The sequence below is a fragment of the Python bivittatus genome, unplaced genomic scaffold, assembly GCF_059951505.1.
Source record: "Python bivittatus isolate LINGU-HERP-01145 unplaced genomic scaffold, Pbiv_v1 ctg000700_np1212, whole genome shotgun sequence".
NCBI lineage: Eukaryota > Metazoa > Chordata > Lepidosauria > Squamata > Pythonidae > Python > Python bivittatus.
This window is the reverse complement of record NW_028277098.1, coordinates 61838703-61858727: the sequence shown is the minus strand read 5'-3', so window position 1 is coordinate 61858727 and position 20025 is coordinate 61838703. Positions and strand designations below refer to the sequence as shown.

General features: G+C 35.5%; 2 protein-coding genes across 3 annotated transcripts in view; one reads left to right on the top strand and one right to left on the bottom strand.

The window, feature by feature from the left end:
- The window catches only part of LOC148214225 (uncharacterized), a 102566-nt gene extending 99975 nt beyond the window's left edge, over nt 1-2591 (top strand). Inside the window, exon 3 of the mRNA XM_088154178.1 lies at nt 2515-2591. Coding sequence (XP_088010304.1) covers nt 2515-2518 — 4 coding nt within the window. The 3' untranslated portion in view covers nt 2519-2591. The remainder of the gene's footprint in view (nt 1-2514) is intronic.
- Nucleotides 1-20025, bottom strand: part of NFASC (neurofascin) — a 185876-nt gene that overhangs the window by 78828 nt on the left and 87023 nt on the right. For both annotated transcript variants that reach the window (XM_088154175.1, XM_088154176.1), the window contains 4 exons: nt 17770-17875; nt 16894-17090; nt 16039-16161; nt 14863-15033 (listed from right to left, as the gene is read on the bottom strand). In XM_088154175.1, coding sequence (XP_088010301.1) covers nt 14863-15033; nt 16039-16161; nt 16894-17090; nt 17770-17875 — 597 coding nt within the window. The remainder of the gene's footprint in view (nt 1-14862; nt 15034-16038; nt 16162-16893; nt 17091-17769; nt 17876-20025) is intronic.

The window sequence follows — 20025 nt, the reverse complement described above, 5'->3', positions numbered from 1 at the left end:
AAATACTGCAGAAATATCCCTATGGCCTGTTTGTGGAGATCACAATAACCTGTAGTATTCAACAAAATTCCAATAATACTTCAAAATTTTTGTGAAACTTACACTGGGAAAATATGAATCACAGGAAACAACTAAGACAATTAAATAAAATGTTATTTTTTAAAAAAATGTGTAACATATTCAGTAATATATACTGGATTTGATGGAAACTATGAAGTTCACTTAAGTTCATGAAACCTGATTGTGATATAAATGGACTATTTCATTTATACAGAGGAATCTTTACATTATCATTTTCAGCCTTCTGAATGATTAGCCTAGGATTTTCCTGAAAAGGAAAAAAAAAATCTGACCAACAACTCTTTGTGGATTTTGAAGGTGACAACTGAAGACAATAGTAAGAGTCATTTGGTATATGTTCACTTGAAAATACACCCAATGGTCTTTTAGTTTCGTATTTTAATACACATGCTCAGGATTGCAGCATAGAGTCTTCCTGTAGTTTTGTGATAGCAAATCCATCAAATAAGGCACACACAGGTCCTGTCGAATGGTAACAAGACCTCCTAGTAAGAGAGGTATATGATTTTCCAAGAGACAGAAATAAAATTAATACCAAATTATTTCAGTACTGAAAGTAAAATAAGCAATTCCAAATTTAATTTCACTAGCATGATTCTGCTATTGTTTTCAGAGTCTTGTATTCATCCTTGCTCAAGTGAAAAACTTCATACTTTGATACCACTAAGTTACTGAGCAAGCCATTCCACTGAGCCATGAGTTACTTCTTTAGCAAATTCAAAAGCAGGTTCACAAGCTGTTGTACTAGTCATTGCACAAACTATTCCACAAAACATTGTACAGGGTACAGGGCCTGGGTATTCGTCACACTGCCTCTCCACAATTCTCTCTGGCCATCCTGTAAGATCTGCCATGGTTGGCATAATCTGGGTCACATCAATTAAGCATGTTGGAATGGCATGTTGGAATGACCTTGGGAGACCCAGTGAAGAGATGCTTCCTAGGGAATGATCAGATAAGGGAGAACATAGCCCACAGCTACAGAATGGACCTAGCAAGAGGGTCAGGAGGGACGCTGCCTAAGTTATCAGTCTGTAAAGGTGACGGTGGGAGAATTGTACTTTCAGACTTGCAAGTTTCTATTAATGTACAATAAAGTAGAATTAGCTTATCTGGCCATGTTTCCTGTCTGGTCTACCTGGGAAGGCTGACACAGCAGACACACTCAGCAGGCATCCCTTCTTTGTAGTTATGCCTGCCCTCTGGAACAACATTCCCGCCATGGTCTGTATAGGCCCAACTCAGCTGATCTTTAAGAGAGCGTTAAAATCCTAGCTCTTCCCACAGGCATTGGGTTAAGGGTGGAGTGTGATCCCATTAATTGTATTGTAATTGTGGTGTATGCAAGTCGTTCCCCCCCCCCATGCGGTTATTTGTTATTGGTATTTCGTATTTTTTAAATTGTTTTTAATCCTCTGTAAGCTGCTCAGAATCATTGGCTAGTAGGCAGCTTTAGAATTCAACCACATAAAGTTAATTCTACTTCAGATGTGCTACATTGCACATATACTATCAGAACAATCCACTTCTTTTTCCATTATCACAATAGTGAATACAGCCTTGTTTGTACAGCAAAAATTAAAAAGTTCCACTTAACCAAACTGGCATTTATTGGGATCTAGGGAAACTAAACATATGTCAATTCTGAGTTCTATTGAACTGCATTTGAAGAAAACTATGCATCAGCCTAAATTAGTCCAGTGTTCTTTCATTCCAGTGAAACATTTATATTCACATCGTCTAACGAATCATTTATATTCACTTTGCATAACATATGCATATTTTTTTAAGGATCAGTTCCAGAGGAAAAAGTTGTTCTGCAGAAGGAGCTACCTCAACATTAAAGCCAATAATTGAGTTTTTTACAACAAATTGTTCCTTATCTATAGCAGAGAGCATACAAACCTTTGGATTAAAGCAGCTATCTGCACTACTGGCTTCAAAGTTGCATTCCTAATGGAAATATTTTAAATAGGATGAAAAGGTTTCAAGAGTCTGATATCCATTTTAGAACTATAAAACGATGAAATAGCACTGAAAATTGAAGATTTGATTACTGATTTAATAGAGAAGATTCAAAATACAGCATTGGCGAAAGCATTCTGAAATTAGCAAAATCTTTTTGCCCCAAAGTTATATGTTCATTAAATGCTTCATTGGATCTAAAATTAACTGGATCTCACTTAGTTTAGTGGGATCCAAAGGACAATATAACTAGTTCCATAGATCTAAATGAGCCTATTGAATGGCAACTGACATGATTCTAAAAATCTTTTCTAGAGACTCTGTCATTGTGGATGCCTTCATAAATCATTGGATGGAGCTCTTGCTTTTGATTTGCACACACATATCAGAATGATTATGGTATGTCTAAATGTTTTATTGTAGCTAGCACAACTATATTTCTAAATAACACTTCTGGTTTTTTTGCAGATGAACTCCAGGGGAAGGAAAGTAAATGTATGAAAGAAATAAAAGGTTTCTGCAGATTATACAGAAAAGGATGGCCGCTTCATAGTTAATTTGATGAACAAAAATAAAATGTCATACTATTAGTATTTATTCCATAAAAATGAGATTTAAATTCATTAAAAGAGGCTTCAAACCAAGAAGACAGCTGACATAAGATTTTTTTTTTAAAAGCCACTATGTAGAAGGAACCTTGAATAAATGGTGTCATAAACAAGCAATTATTCCATGCTGCTCAATATGGACTCATTTTGTTAATTAAATGAAAATTACTACAGATACTGACACTTCACACACACCACATACACACACAGAGAAAGAGAGAGAGAGAGAAAGAAAGAAATATTTAAGGCAAGACAAAGAGACAAGGATAAGAACTGTAGAAAGGTTATGATAAGCAGCTGAGCAGAAACATCTACAAAACATTTACTGGTGCACAGAGAAATCTGCAAAAAAAAAAAAAATTAAAAACATGCGTAAAACTTACTGATGAACAATTAAGATATAAAGAAGCAGCAGGCATATTATTTTTTATATTATTTATTTACTAGATTTATACTCTGCCTTTTCTCCAGAAGCTCAAGGTAATACATGGGACTCCTTTCCTTCAGTTTTTGGAGCCTGACAGAGCCATGTTAAGAAGTGTTAACAGAAAGAAATGTTTGCAGTTAACCAACAGATATTTGTGGCTAAAAGAAGATGTTTATGTACTAGAATGCTGGACTAAATCCTGTGTGATAGAGTACAGATACATACACTGTGAATTATCAGTTTAGAGCAGATTTCTACTGGTTCAAATAGAAAGGAGTTCTGTATAAAAATCTATCCTATTTATGAATACGGATGCTGAGATTCTCTCTTTCTCTCCTATATCCATTTGCATGCAGGAAAGGAAACTAAGTTGGAAAAAATCACACAAGGCCAGAAATTAAGTTATTTTGCAGATCCTACATAAACACAGGTTGTGATCAATGGTTTCATCAAGAAAGCCAAGAGAACTTTCAGGTTATTCACATACCACAGAAGAGAAATAGGTAACATCACTAAATATGCTAGTGTGTAGTTAGTTAATTATTAAGTTAATAGATTACTGCAGTAAATAAACTCTTGAATGTATATGAAGCATAGTATGTTTAAATTGCTTCATTGACATTTTGCCTTGCTTCTTTTTGCCCGTAGCAGGTTCCAGTCCCAGGCAGCTTGAGCCATCTTTGGAAAACACTCCTGCCTGAAAAACCTAAAGAGCTGCTGCTTCTCAATATGGACAATCTTGAGCAACTTGATACAAGACATATATTCCTATGAGATTGCTCATGAATGTCCTCCAGCTTTGACTGAGTCACTAATCAATGATCGCTTGCAGGAACATTTTCAGAACAACTGACTTTGGAACCAACAAGGATTGTATGAAATAGCTAAATTGTTCTTGTAGTACCTCTACTGAACTTCAAGAAGCAGAGATGTTATTAGATCAAGGTACAGATGAAGACATTGAAACAGAGTAGTTCTAGCAAGAGTCTCTAAACAGCACATTGGTGAATACATCCCCGCCTATAAACAAGCTAGTAACATCTTCCCAAGATATTTACAGGTCAATTGCTTATTCAATATCCAATGAAAACTTGATGAACTTGGCAATTATTTTAAAAAAGAATTGGATAAAGAACTAATACACTGAGATGCAAATCATTATTTAACGGGGTGTTCCATTTGAAGCTTAATTAAAGTGAAGCACTCCTTCAAAGCTCTGCCAGCCTAAATGGATACCATTTAACAAAGCAACCCACTTCTCATAGGGTATGTACTGTTGAATAATCCTAACATTGTTCCTTTTATTGTTTATACTCTATGCACACAGATTTCTCCCTCTAAGCTTCCTGCAAATCTACCTATTGCTGAAACAAACATTGAACAATGAAACCTAGCCAGCTTTGCATTTATCGCCACAGGCAAAAAGCACAGAGTTGTGAATATGGCATAGATCCTCTTAATGGTATTTATAAAATGTAATGGAAAGAGATTATATGTTACTAAATTCCATAATTCTGACCAATAAGATATTATTCACATATTCCTATGAGTAAACCTGTTTTGTGAAAAAGCCAGAAGAGTGAAGAACAGTACATTAACCTTAGCGTTTGGAGATTTAATTATCTTTTGTCAAAACAGAATTTCTACAGTAATGTTGCTCCAGTTTTGACACAGGGACAGCGAACATTTTCATGAATTAAAATTAAACATGCTTTCCTTTGGCATGCAAAAAGATAATATATGCATGCTAATCCTGTATACATATACCAACCATTCTATTTTTTCATAGCATAAGCACATATGAGGAGGGGTGTGGATGAGCATGTTTGCTCCATCCCCTGATGCTGCTATCCTCCATAAACTGGAGAAGAAATAACCACAGAAGACCCATCTCTACTTATTTAGAGTAACCACATCGTAAAGAATCTTGATTTTCCAGAATTATAAATGGATAGAGGAGCCTGTTAATATCAAAACAGTTCTCTGCTGCAGAACTTATGGAAAATGATGGGGCATCAATGGGGGCAGGAGATAACTGCACATCCTGTTTCCGTCTTGCAATAATTCAGGCACTATGCAAAAGTGTAAAAATGGGCAGACATTTCCTCTGTGTGTGTGTGTGTGTGTGTGTGTGTGTTAAACTTAACTATTACTGCCCACCTGAACCTTATCCTTTCCTTTCTTCAGTCAAACTCAAGGATGAAACAGGATTTTCTGGTAATTTTTATGCTTTAAGGTCCATTGTAAATGGTTGCACATATTATAACTGGAATTTGTAGTGTATACTTGTTCCCTCTCTCAAATGATATGATTTTTGTCATTCAGTATTTGGACAGCTCAATAGGAAGATATGGAAGAAGAGAACAGACAACCCAATATTTAAGTAAATTTCCTGGCCATTCCAATCAATTTTACTTACAATTTTTACTCTCAGATATCCATGTTATCCTAGATGTAACTAAATTCTGCTTTGTCATATGCAAAATGTGCAACAGACTGACTGATAAAGCCAGTTAATTTTATGATTTGTTCTTTTTTATATGTAACCTGTTTTTACTATTGAGTTTTATTTTGTACTGATCTTTGACTGCAAAAAAGATACTAAGGCCAAGAAAAGGAGTGGATGTATTTAAGGAACATTCAGATCGCATTTTTATTGTCTATTTATTTAGACATGCTAAATGCTTATTTCTACAATAATGGTTCCCAAAGTACCGCTCAACAATAAAGAAGTCTAATTCAAATGCAGATGATGCTATTCTCAAAATATAATTCAAGACTTTTTAAATGTACTAAACTGAGGCAAAGTTGATTAAGAAAGTAGAAAAATCTTTTTTTTTTAAAATATAATTAGAAAAGAAATGGGTGGAATCCAGCAGGCTACTTCACCTGCTAAACCTTCTTCCATCAGCTGCACTGTAAGGGATGAAGAGATGATACCTGGTGCAGTCCTCAATGCAACCTCCAAACCTGCTCTGGAGAGTTGACAAAGCCTCAGAGTATTTTTTTGAGGCTGTGTAGGAGGGTTGTGCATCAAGTATGGAAAATATTCTGTTTCAAATTGAGGAAAAACATTGAAGAATTGGACCCAGAAAGCTTTGATTGTTCCAGGTTTGGGATGAAATAAAATCCAGACAGGGCGAGTGGGAAGGTCTGGTGCACATCACCCACCCTTTCCCCTCTGTAACGCCCAGTGCAACATACTCTATTAGCAACTGAAACGAAGTGATGGAAATCAGCCAAGACTCCAGTAGTCTTTCAGCCTTAAGCCTGACCTCATAACAGCAAAAAACAAAAACAAAAACCTGGGACCACTGGAGTCTTCATCTTTGGAACTTGCATCTCCCTCTCAAGAGAATGATCTCCTTGTCTTATTTTCAAAGATCTGAAAAACTAGATAAAGTGAAGATGTACATAAAATGATTCATCAATCTTGGAGGAAGAAGGGACTGGCACACATTAAGTACCTCTTATCCTAAGAAAGATAATTTAATCATTGTTCCCTCAGTATGTCTTTTTTTTTTTTTTAATGTTTCTTATCACTTTTCCTACAGGAACAATTTCCTAGGTAGGAAAAAATGTGGATTGAATTCATGAAGATAAGGCATCTCTGCAAACAAAACACAACCAAGAGATGCTACATGTTCTTTGGGTGCACAATAAACAAAGGTATATTCATTATTTATTGTGCAAGACCATAATGAATAATGTACCCAGTTTTCTACACTTCTCTTTAAACAAATAAATTTGTATTGCACAGATCAGGAGGACAGTCTGCTTATACATCCAAACAGGCATTTGCAAAAGTACTTTGCAGAATTCTATTCCTCACAACTTTCTTTCCCTAGTTCCATAAAAATTAATCCCTTTCTAAATATCTACATTATCGCATAATTTGCATGCCACAGAAAAGCCTGGTGATGATATACTTGAAAAACAATGTATAATTCAGGCTTTTTCCAGTGTACAAAAGGAGAGAACAGAGTTATTTTCAAGCATTCAAAAATTATGTAATGCTACCACAAAGAATATAAATCATGGTTTTTCCATTTATCTGTAGCTATTATAGATATGGATTTTAAATATAAACAATAGGACGGATATACATAATCTTTTCTTTGTAGCAAAGATCCTCATGTTTATGGGGATCTTCAATGCTATGTTGGAGACCTCTGCCTTGGCAGCTGGATGTTGCTCAAATTCATGCTATCCAAAAGTGAAATTCAAATGAAAAACTTTGGCAATATTAAGTGATTGGGGAATTATATATTTGAAAGTTTTGTTTTGTTAAATATAGCCATAGGAAACAATATAGCCAACTGACACTTAATAAATAAACCTGAATTTCATAAATATGATCTGGTTTTGAAATATTGATAAATTGTCAATATCACTGTGGACATCTAACAATGATGGAGACTCAGTGTTTGTTTGGAAGTCTGTATTGTCTGAGTCCCTGAGAAAATGGTGTGTGATACAGATAGGTGATTTTATTGTGTTTATGAAAGTGCCTCACAATTTTCACTGACTGACCAAAAAGTGATGTTAACACAATAGTAAGTCAGGTTAGATACAGAGAAGTTAGAATGTGAGGATCTCCAGAAGTCAGTATTGACTCACCACTGTATATGTCAGTGTGATTTCGAAAGGACGCTTCATTATGGGGATGCTCTGTAATAAACAAAATAATGTGAGCATACCAAAAGCACAAAGCATGCACTGAATAACCAAAATGTAATGGAAGGGAAGAGCACAAAAGAAAATGAACTTTATAAATACAAGGTACATGCCAGAAAGAAAAGCACAGGAAACATCATACACATAACATCCAAAAAGGGCTCAAGACAGTTTGGAAATAAACAAGAGAATATAGTAATGTAAGATAGCAATTTTAAAAAACTGCTAATTTCTATGAAATATTAAATTATAGGTGTGGTTGTTTTAAAAAACACCACAAACATGCAAAATCAAAATAGTTGCAAAAGTTTTTAAAGAAAACACTGATTACATTTTTGCATTTGACTTCCTAAATATCAGGAAATTATCGATAGGCTTGTTAAAAATTTCACAAACTTGCAATTGTTTTGTCTTAAGAGTTTTCAAGCACATACAATAAACAAAATATTCTTGCTAATTTGCTCCAAATGCCAAGTAAGGATTAGATGCAGCAAAACAACAACTTTAAAACAAAGAAAACACATTTGAGACTTTGCTCAAGCAAGCATTATTAGAATGGGTTGCGTTTCATTAAAGAAATAATTGCCAAGAGATATGCATGACTAAGACAACTTCGGGAAAAAAGCCCTATAAAATTACTTGCCAACAGTAATATCAAGAACAACAACTATTATTTATTATCCTTGAGCTCTACTTTTTCAAAATTCTCTGAAGTTGGTGACAAGATTTCAAACTCAGAGGAGAAAAATCTAATATTTGGAACCCCCTCCAGGGTTTCCAAATTGAAGTTTTCTGATATCAGAACGCTGACATCAGAAAGGACCAAAGAAAACATGTCTAGGTGGTTTATAGGATGTGCAGGTAGACTGTGACTCCACTGGCTCCATTACCAAAATGCCACCAAATCAATGAACTACCTTCACTGGCTTTGGAAATGTCATTCCTATGCTTCATGTCCCTTCCTCTCTTCCATCCTGGTCTATCACTGGAAGAGCTTTGGAATCACCAGAGGGCTTCACTGTGCAAATCACAAATGGGGTAGGATTACACTTTCCCAAACTAGCAACTTGTGTTTTTTTGTTGGGAAGCCTTCTTCTGCATAACCAGTATGGAAGCACAAGTTACTAGTGTCATAGCAGGCCAATTTTAAACAAGCCCTTATACCATTCTTCAAAATATATGTACTCACTACTATTTAACTATATTTAAAATATATTCATAAATTGTGTGTGTGTGTGTATGTTTCATTTATAGCTAGTATGGAAACTAAGCAGACTAAAAGATGAGGAACAGAGCAATCTGTCTCGTCATCTTTCTCAGCTGTCTCCATGAAATCCTTGATGATTGTGGCAATTAAATATGTTCCTAAATACAAGGCTGCAGAATGATAATGCCTTCTACTAAAATCAATTAAATTGCCATGGAGAAGTGTGCAAGCTAACAAGCATTTCTGAATTTGAATGTAAAATGAAACAAAGCAAGAATAAAGATGAAAATAAAAGAGAAGGGAAATAAAAGAGTAGTCACAATGGAGAGAGTTCCAGAATCTGTAGAGTCAAAAAATCTTAAGATGAAGTATAGGAGGACTACCATTAGTTCTGTATCCCAATAAAATTTGCTAAAATTGTTTACATCTGGTTTATAAACTCTCGTGTTCTATTTAAAAATTTTTAAGATGCAGATGTAGGGCTTTAAGAGCATATGCAACTTCCTCTTTCTGTTTTTTGTTTTACTTAACATCAAGACTGAATAAAGTGTTGGGAGAAATTGTGGCAATTTGGTTACTGTTATAGGTAAGACATGGCTTTATAAATGGGTAAAATTTAAAAAACTAAAAATCTCATAGTTAACTCCAAGACTCAGTATTTCATATCTAGCAATAGTACTGAAATTTCATATTTTCTTTATAAACCCCACAATCCAGATAAGTGTTTACAATCAATAACACAACAGCCTCATTTCCCAATTATTCTATGGTCAAGCCATGTAGTGCCAACAAGTAAAAGTCACCCAGAGTTGCCTGATTTGGATGATAAAAAATTTCTGTTAATAAAAAGTAAACAAATAAACAAACAAATTTAGAATATGTACTCTTATTTCCAGAACCTGGTAGACATGCATTCTACTGCATAAGTACTGTAAGTCAAACCATAGCTATTATTTTAAACAGAGGTAACAAAAGGAAGTTAATCAAATTATTTTGTTTTTTGTAGTGAGGAGAAAAGAGATAAACGCTTAACACTGAAAAGCAACATGGAATTGCAGTATTAAAGAATAGAAAGGTAAAATCTCCTTTGCTGAGACACATTCATAGCTTTTTCTTGGCATCAATAAAGGAGCAGTTTCCCTCTGCTTTCTTGAAGAGGTTTCCTCCACCCCCAAATTTCCAGTCTATCCTGCAGCCCAGGTATTCTACTGGAAGTCTCCCAGTCGAGAACTAAGGTTTTGGAAATTCATAGATTGAGGCTTTTAAAATATTACAGCTGTGATGGGTAGGTGTGATGGGAACCAGAAAAGAAAAAGTCCAATGTAGAAAAATATAAGAAAAATGAGCATGAGGCTTTTATATGAACATACTGATGTTTAGCTCCTGCCTAGTGAAACCACAAAAACAGCTCAGTTGCTAGTGAAGTGGATGAAGCAAACCCAGCTATCTTTGAAAGGCCCTAAAGTACCAGCTTCCAAGTAAAATGGATTAATTTACAGCTTACCGTTATGAAAATGTACAGGTAGGAAATGCATTGGCCTCCTTCACAAACAGTGAGCCAAAAGGCTACTTGTAAATCATGCTATGAGAAAAGGAGGCAGATCGACAAACAATAGTACTAATAAAATTGCTTTTCATCATTCTCTCTCTCTCCCACTTTCCATCATCTAATCCTCAAAACCCCGTATCTCAGCCTATTTATATCAGAAAAATAATCTGGTCACATATGTTATCCAGTTTAAAGTCTACAGTGTAGATTTGAGATTAATACCAAAGCTTTAAAGTCTGATAAGCAAACCATTCCAAAAAGCATACAGAGAAATAAGGAACTAGGAAATCTGGAAGAGCAAAGTATGCTTGTTGAAACAACAAGCATTTTAATAAGAAAAATACATAAATAATAAAATGTAATCTGTTTGAGTCTCCACACTTTATAATTTTAATTATGAAGCTCTCTCTATTCTGGGATTCAGGAAAATTTGGAAAATGTTCTGCTCTGCCAAGGAAGTAAACCCATTCTTTTGAAGTAAACCCATTCATTTCAACTTAGCAGGTGTAAAGTTACAACCTGTGCATTTATTAATCATTTTAATAAAGCAATACCTTTATAGGATAAACAAATATATTGTATAAAACATTGGATAACTATAATGTTTTAAAAAACAATACAATTATATTTATCGGGAAGTGTAGTACTCCATTTCTGAGGCGTCACCGAGAATTTGAATCAAAGTGAAGAGCAGAGAGACATATAAAGTAAGGACTGTGTACGTGTACCGACATTTCAATGTTCAAATAGCTCTGGCTATTTTGTTTCCACAACTTTCCACCAGACCAGGAGCCTCAAATGATGTAGGAGAGCTTACCTGCAGTGCACTTAATAATGCATGTCCTATAAACATAAAGACAAATCCTGGAATAATTTGGCAAATTATCTCCCATTCCTCAGTGAAGGTTTTGGCAATATTTTCCAAAGTGCCAAATAGATACCCAGGAACAACTGGCACTCAGGAGGAGTAGGCTGAGGATGATTAAAGAGCACTAACACAAATGGGGCATTCCTGTTCTCCCTTCTTTTTATATCATGGTTAGTGCAATGTGTTTGGGGTCAAAGGCTGCATTTATTTTTGAGAGAGGTGCCAAAGGCCACAATCCAAAAATGGGCAAGGCCAGGAAAAAATGTGTGGGAACAAAGCACATTAAAAGATTATATTTTTTTAAAAAATTAAATAAATAAACTTAATATTCTGTCCCTGTTAGAGGACAGCCACGTATTTTAAAGTGATTAGAAGAACAGCACGAAACCATACCAAACAGTTTGGTACACTCTTATGTATTTTTTTGCCATCATTATCCAATTTTTTTTTTAATTTGAATTGAAAATAAATAATTCGGCAACAATTGTGTTTATTTAGAGAAATAAATTTCATTACATGTTATAATTCAGTGAGCACTGAAAAAAAATAAAAATAGAGCAATTTAAAAGCTTGAAACAGAAGAATGCTTAAATATTTCTGAAACTCATGTTATACTATATATTCTTCATTTGTCACTTTTTCCTCCAACCAATCCTATTTATTATAGACTGTTTCCAAGTGGCCTCCTACACCACTAGCAATTTTCATTAGCAGATGAAGAAAGGCATGAGAGCTGCAGCAAAGTGTCTGCCAAAATTTTGTGTAAGTTATTTACCCTTACACAAAGCAAGTACCACTCTCAATTAGGTAATAGGTTGAATTCTATATAGCTGCATTTTTCTAAATACTATCTGGACTGCATCTCATCATTGCTTCAGATACCCTTAGAACTTCATTACTTCTCTGTTATGACCAGCTTCTTTCCAAGGAAGAAGAGGAATGTATTTATTTCTATAGCAAGTAATGGGAGCAACAGGTAAGCAGAAATATTTTTGCAGCCTGCTTGCAGAATGTTTTTTAAATTAAACAATGACGACAATTTTTTCTACAAATTGGGTTATGGACAGCCCTTATCATTTTTATGGCCCAACAATAAAATGAAAAGTAAATGGCTTCTTCAAATTCATGTTGTCCCCTACAGCAGAATATTTGAAATATTTTGAGGTTTATTTCACTGAATTTCATAGAATTGTTTCAACAGGATATTTTCAGTAAAACTGGTTTGTTCCAAGCTTGGAATGAAACTTTTCATTTGTGTGCATCTCTACTGGCTCAAGTAAAAATTAATGAGAAATAACAGAATTATAAAAACATATAGAAACAAATTGCATGTGTGAGTGAATGAGTGAAAGAGAGACTATCAATTAAAAGACAACTACATCAACCAGAAACATAACTATCCATGAAGCACTTATCCAACATGAACCACATGTTGACTCTGAGCATAGTAACAGTGATAATCCAGTATGAGATGGCAGAGCAGAGGAAGTCTTTCCACCTGGCATCTTTAATACATTTTAGAAGTCACATTCTACCCTTAGCATTTTTAACTAAACTGATCAGGGAGCAAGTGATGGGAAAAGCTGCTATTTGCAAATAAGAATTGAGCTGATGAACACCAAAATGACTGAGATGATGGTTGATATAATTAAACTGAGACACCAAAAGTGAATATTGAAGTTCTTTCTATGTATGTTCATCTGGTCATTCATTCTCTGGTTATATTCTAGTCCACAGCCATTCATCTGTATTTTGTTTCCTTTCCTACAAAGAAGGCCCATGGAACTTTCCTCACTAAAACATTAACTCTCCTTTTTTGAAGTACTCCCTTATTCCTTTTGTATGTTATGTAGTTATGCAATTTGTAATTCCACAAATTATTTAGGATTAGTGATGCCTGATCATATTAAGCAGATATTCCTGTGAACTAGAATTTATAGTAACTTTCTTCAATATTCTCAAGATACTGCCCTTTCTTTGGCAAGACAAAGTGTTGCTGCAGGATAGTTGTAATAGGCAGAAAAAATTTAAGAAGGTATAATATTTTCTTTAGCCTGCACAAGTCTAGCCTCTCTTGTTACCCGAGGAGAAACTGCTGATGAAAGTAGAAACCATTAAAAAAAAAAGATTTCTCCTCTTCCGTCTCTAGAAAAGGTGCTCTTCGCTGGGTTGAAACTGAGGTCATCAGCCAAGTCAGCAAAAGAAGTCACTGCAGTTGCCTGCATTCAGCAAGGCATTTTTCCTATGGAGCTTGCTAGAAGAGTTTATTGTTTATCAATAATTGAATCCAAAAGACATACAGAAAAGGGTTAAATACTGTATACCTACAACACATATTCCAGAATACATTCCCCTATCCAAGCCAGTATTAACTAGAAATGGGAGAAAAGGTCAAACAAAAAGCCATGGCTTACCCTTTCACTCTTGGGCAGTGAACATTGAGATTAATGGCCATTCAAGTAAAATAAATTTTAAAAAATGAAGCCAAAATTTGCTCTATCTTTACACAACTTGTAGACTATAATGGAGAACAAACCCTTGATGAATGCAGGTCATACCTCAGCAATATTGTCAGGTGTATGTAGTATTTCTTAGCTCAGTGACATTATCTGAAGACCAGAAATGCCCAAAGGACAATTCCTAGTATTACAAAAGTACCAGAAGAAATTAAGAGTGAGATTTTCAGAATCAAGCTGGATATAAGAGGTTGAATGAAGTCAAATACACACTTTCTTTATCAACTATTAAATAAGCAGAGATGAATACATTTAGAAAAATACACGAAACAATGCTCAGCTTGACTGTGGAAGTAAATAAACTTTTTACCTGCTTTTCTAAATTAGAAGAAATTAAAAACAATTATCAGATAAAAGTCTGCTGAAGGTTTCTAAAATGATCCCTTGCCCCAGAAACAGACACATTAAAGAAAACCTCTCCATTTAAAAACAGCAGGGTCACATAACCCTCTGAGAGTTCTGTGGAACGGGTTCAGATCAACAAGAAAGCTGCGGACTGTAAAATACAACACAATGTAAGACCAGCCTTTTAACATTTTATTGCTATTCTAATTCCCCTACACATATTCAAATAAACTATATTCCTTTAAAAATATTTAAATGTCTTGATCTATAGGTATATCAGCTGGACAGTGACCCCTCTGTTCTTTTCTCTTTCACTAATAGTTAAGAGTACTATTATCCCAATAGTAGGGCTGTTTCAAAATCCATCCCGCCCTCTTTCCATCTCTGTTCTCCTTGGACACTAATGCAGAACAATCACATGAGACAATAAATATATTTTCACATTTTTGTAAACATGTAGGAAGAAAACAACATAAATTAAGAAATGTCTGAAAAATAAAAGAAAAAATAGTTACGTTAATGCAAAGAAGATGGTTTCTCTGAACATTGTCAGCACAGTTGGTACAGAAAGGACCTTGCTGATGTTATTCCAACTAAGTTATTCATACTAAATACTTACTGGTCAGGACCTTGAGGGTATAAGGATTTTTTTGCTGGATGGTATGCGTGAAAGCAAAGCGAGCATTGCAGCTATAGTCAGTCAGGGCATCCTGCTGCATGACATTGGAGAAATACAAGTCACCATTCTGCCCTTGGGAGACACGCTTGTCTTGATGGATTGGCTCCATGGCTAGAAGAAGGAACAGCAATTCTTCTTAGACTTCCTAGCTATGCACCTCTACATTGGAACCAATGACAATTGCCTACTAGGCTAGCAATCCCCAAATGTCATACATTAATTCCTGCTAGCCTTAAGAAGCTAGGATAATTGAGTCACCACAATTGTGATGAATGCAGAAAGAAAAAAACATGCAAGGTGCTTCCCTTTAATATGAATCTTTTTACATCTGATAATATCATGTGAGTGTATAGTGACATGTATGGAAAAAAGTACAGTGTTTCTACAGTTGTGTAAACATTAGTTGTTTTTGTACCTGTAGTCAATCAACAGAGTTTGCCCCCTTGCATATCTAGTCCATGTTAAAAAGAAGACATTTAGAGACAGACAGATTTGTTATGTAAATCAGATTTGTTATGTAAATCAGCTTTTGCTGATAGCTGCAGTCAGCCAGCTCATTTATTTATCTGGACAGCTTTCATGGAGCTGGGGGATGAGAACACACCCAAAAAGTAGTAAATTTCAAAAAGTGAGATCCTGAGTATATACTCTGGAAAAGTATAATGCAGCAGTTTGGGACAGAGAGGGGTAGAACTTCATGGGCCAGCTCTGTCTGCACCTCCAGCTTTTATTTGATTAACAAGCAACAGCTACTAACAGACAACATGTCCTCCATGTTGCCGTTGAGAACATGGAAGGAGGGAAAAGTAGGCAGATCATTCCTTTGCAGTTATATTATAGTCCAATATTAGGCAAACTTGTGCCTTCCACATATTTTATACTTTAGCTTCCATTAACCTCCTCCAACATGACCAAAGGCGAAGGATTGTGGGCATTGTTATCCATGACATCTGAAAGCATAGTTTTTGCCATGGTCTAGATGCTCCATATATGGCCAGTACACACAAGGAATCAAAACACTGATGTATTCAGCCTAAGCCTCCATCTCATGGTATGTCATGGAGCTGTCTCATTTTCAAATACAATTATAGCCACCTGAGTCATGTGCAAACTTACAGCTACTCATCCAAAAGATAGCAGGAGGTGGTAGTCCAGGTGGGGGATTGCATGCCAAGATAAGCGAAGCACCTTCATGAACCTCTTGAATGTCCAAATTTTCCTTCGGCCACAAAGGAGATTCTGAAATTATAAACCTTGTAAGAGAAATTGCATTTACTTATGTATTATATTTAAACAGAATGATTCAAGAGGATACCTTATGAAATGACTCTGGGATAATGAATTATGGCCAGAAAAATAGTGGGAGTAAGAAATTAAAACTCCAAGGAATACAGAAAATCTCTGATGAGATTTTAAAAACAAACAAACAAACCAACAAACACACAAACCCTGAAAAAAGTTAGAACAAAGGAGAACAGGAATATAATCTTTGAACAAACAGATTCAATTTCTGAGCAGAAACAATCACCTGTGAACAAAGGCAGGGATGTCTGCAGGAAAGGAGTCAAAAATCCAAGAGGGTGGCTCTAATTGAGTGATCAAAGCTACCATCTTGAGTTTTTTTATTCCTTCCTATAGATGCCCCTGGGAAAGGGTTCTTAGAGGCAGAAGTGTCATAAATTATACATTACAGAAATATAAAAATAATAAAACAATTTTCTAAGTTGTTGTAATAGAAGATGGTTATTATCGTTTTACCAGTATTAAAAAAAATTATAACGCTAACAGTCTCTTTCATTTCTTGGTAAGCAGTAACACTGTATTTATTAAACTGTACACTAGCTTACTGCATGCCAGCAATTTTATAACCATTCTAAATACGAAACAAAACCCTAGCCAACTAAAGCACATAACAAATAAGGTTATAGAAATGCACAATGACGTTAACAATTCTTTTGAAAGTATACTCACTTGAAACATGCAGGAATATTTTGTTGGAGATAGCTGTCCCATAGTCATTCCGAGCAAAACACTGATATTCTCCCTCATAATCCTCTGGCCTCCCACCACTGCGGAAGTCAACTACCAGTGTACCTGACCTACGCCTCATGGTTACTCGAGTGTCCTTTGCAACATTGAAAAACTTCCCATTTCGTGTCCATGAAAACCTGTAAACCAAATTGCACCAGAGGATAGTAATTTGGTCTGCTCAAGAACAGCAGCTTCCGTTGCTATACAATGTATACGTTACTTGACATCCGTTAACTTTCCATGCAGTAATGGATCCTGCATCCTACATCCTGGATGACGTATAATGCAAGGATATTCACCCATTTAGGGTTTTACATTCTATATTCACATTAAATATATAAATCTATATTTACATTCGATGCTTATCAGAATAACCATGACATGACAATTTTAAATCACAAGATGTATTTAGAAGACCACAGCTATAGAGATTATAACAGAACCTTTATGATGCAAGCTATCCCAAACCACTCCAAAAAGAGGTTGATAGATTCTTTTGTAACTACTTGATACACTTGGCATGATAAATGACATACACATCTTTTACCCAAATTCATCTTTTATACTGAAATGAAAAACCTCATTTCTATCAGCTCCAAACCACATGATCATGAGTCACAGTGATATGCATGGGTCCAGTATCTAGAGAAGAAATTCTCCATCTTTGCTATATACTCACCATAAAGTGACTACCAAAATAGCTTAACCATGAATTCTACATAGCTCTGGACTCAGCCATCCTTGTAATGATACAGAAATTATCGAGAGATTTGTTTGTATACTACTCTTGAGAAAATAAACTAGAATTGCACTCACGTGGGCGTGGGGTTGCCTTTTGCTTCACACTCAATGAATATATTATCTCTTGGATCTACAATATAATCCTTTGCAGACTGCTTTGTAATTGTGGGAGGCTGAGGCACTGCAAAAGCATATATGAGAGAAAGAAAGAAAATGAAGGTAAGGGGAAAAATTACTTTTCCATATAATGCCATTTGAAATAGGGCTGTTGTTTATTTCAGTCAAACTTTGTCAAGCTTTGTGAGGCTGGGAAGCTCAAAAAACAAGAACTACTTGGATTTCTGGAATGACCTTTGTGGCTAGTAAAGTAACAGAAACTTGAAAGCCCATCAAAGCAATTCCCCTTCCCCACTTACCTAGGATACTTAAGACAGAGTTGGAAAAGGCTGATCTAATTGACTGTTCTTTCCATCATGCTTGTGAGGGACAAAGGGTACAGTCCACTGGCAAGTTTTATTACAAAGCCTCAAAGTGAGGAGAAGTTTTATTACAAGGGGAGGGGGAGCAGTATAAGTTTTTGAAGGGTGGCAAAGCCAAAGCTAAAAGCATATAAAACAGGTGATTCTATGTGACGAGGGCAGTAAGATAAGGCACAGTAAGCAGAGAAAATTAAATGGAAGCAGTAGACACACACAGAGTATTGTATTTGCAACATCTAGAGATGGGTGGCCCTTTTGCATTTTGGAAAAACAATGAGATCTGGCAGTAAATAATGAGTCTAGCAGAAAAATCAGCTGAGTAGCTATTCAGATAAGCAGTCACCTCCTTCATACATACTTAAGAGTTCAGGAGAATGTAAAGCAAATATTCCACCTGGAACTTTTAATATAATTGCTCACTCTCCTTTAGCATAAGGAAAAAGAACACTTGGAGGGTAAGTGGGAATGCATGCTCTGACCCCAATCCCTCTATGACAGACCTCCCTGTTGATGGGGATACCCTGAAATCAGGGAATAGACATATTCATTTCAACGCAGTTGCAGTCCAATTATGCAGAGGAGACAAAACGCACACTCAGCCAAATGAGGCTACTCTTTCTCTGTAGACCTTTTGCTTAGCTAAATGACAACATGTAGATCAGCAAGAATGGCCCTTTTCAAGATTTTCCACTGTCAGCTCAATTATATAGCATATAGCACAGGGCCTTCACCTGTGTGGCCCCCAGCCTATCCAATGCTCCCCCCAAGGAGAGACATTTGTTCCCCATGTTATCAGTACTTAGGAAAATGGTAAGTACCCATTTCTTTCATTGTTTTTAATTGTCAATTCAAATGCTTTAAATGATACTGGTTTTAATTTTGCCTTAGGTTTAAATGAAATGTTTATATTCTTATGATTTGTAATTTGTATTTTAAATTGCTGTAAACTACATTAAATGTTGTTTGGAGAGAAAGATGGAATATACATTTAAAATATTATAAAATAAACAAGGCTCATCTCAAAAAATTAAGCAACATTAAACCTGGTCAGTATTTGGAGAGAAGATAATTGGGAAAGCCCAAAGTATTGCACTTCTGTATTGTTGCCAAGAAAGCTACATGGATTTGTCTTGCTTAAAGGAGATTTTACTCATAACCCTTTTTCTTTTATATGGGGAGGTCAAGGGTGGAGCATGCATGTTGCTGATTCTTCTGTTTTTGTTCTCCAGAAGTAAATTAAAAAGAACACATGCAACCATACCACTTAAGAATACTTTTCTTCACCCAGTAGATCAGGTCACAAAATAAAATTGCTCCCTTGTTTAAACAACTTACCTGTATAGTGAAAGAAGTAACTTTAAAAGCAAGCCATTCTTCCTTGACTTTTATTGGTGAATTACAGGAGTGTGAGCATTCAAACACTACTCATTCAACCGTCTCCTGTTGTCCTTCCACCTACCTTAACAAACTTTGCCTGCAGTTCTGGTTGGTTCTTCCCTCTCCCCCACCCCCATGAGGTGGCTCAGAAAAGCAGCATGAACCAACTAGCTAATATTAAACGCATCTCTCCTGTGTTTTGGGTGGAAAGTTCAAAGAAGAAAACAGCAGCAATTACATTTTACATGAGTATGTTTTATCACAGTACCTTGTGGACTAAGAAAAGAAGCACCACTTCTCTGAAGAACAAAAACGTGGATAAAATATTTTTCTCCATTAGTTTATTATTATCAGCTTTGGAGTTCTGAAATTCAGATAGCATAACTGCAAGGTTTTATATTTGAGGGCTTTATTTGAATATAAAGACCAATGTTTCTTTCCAACAAGTTGATACTGATCTTACTTCAGCCTTGGT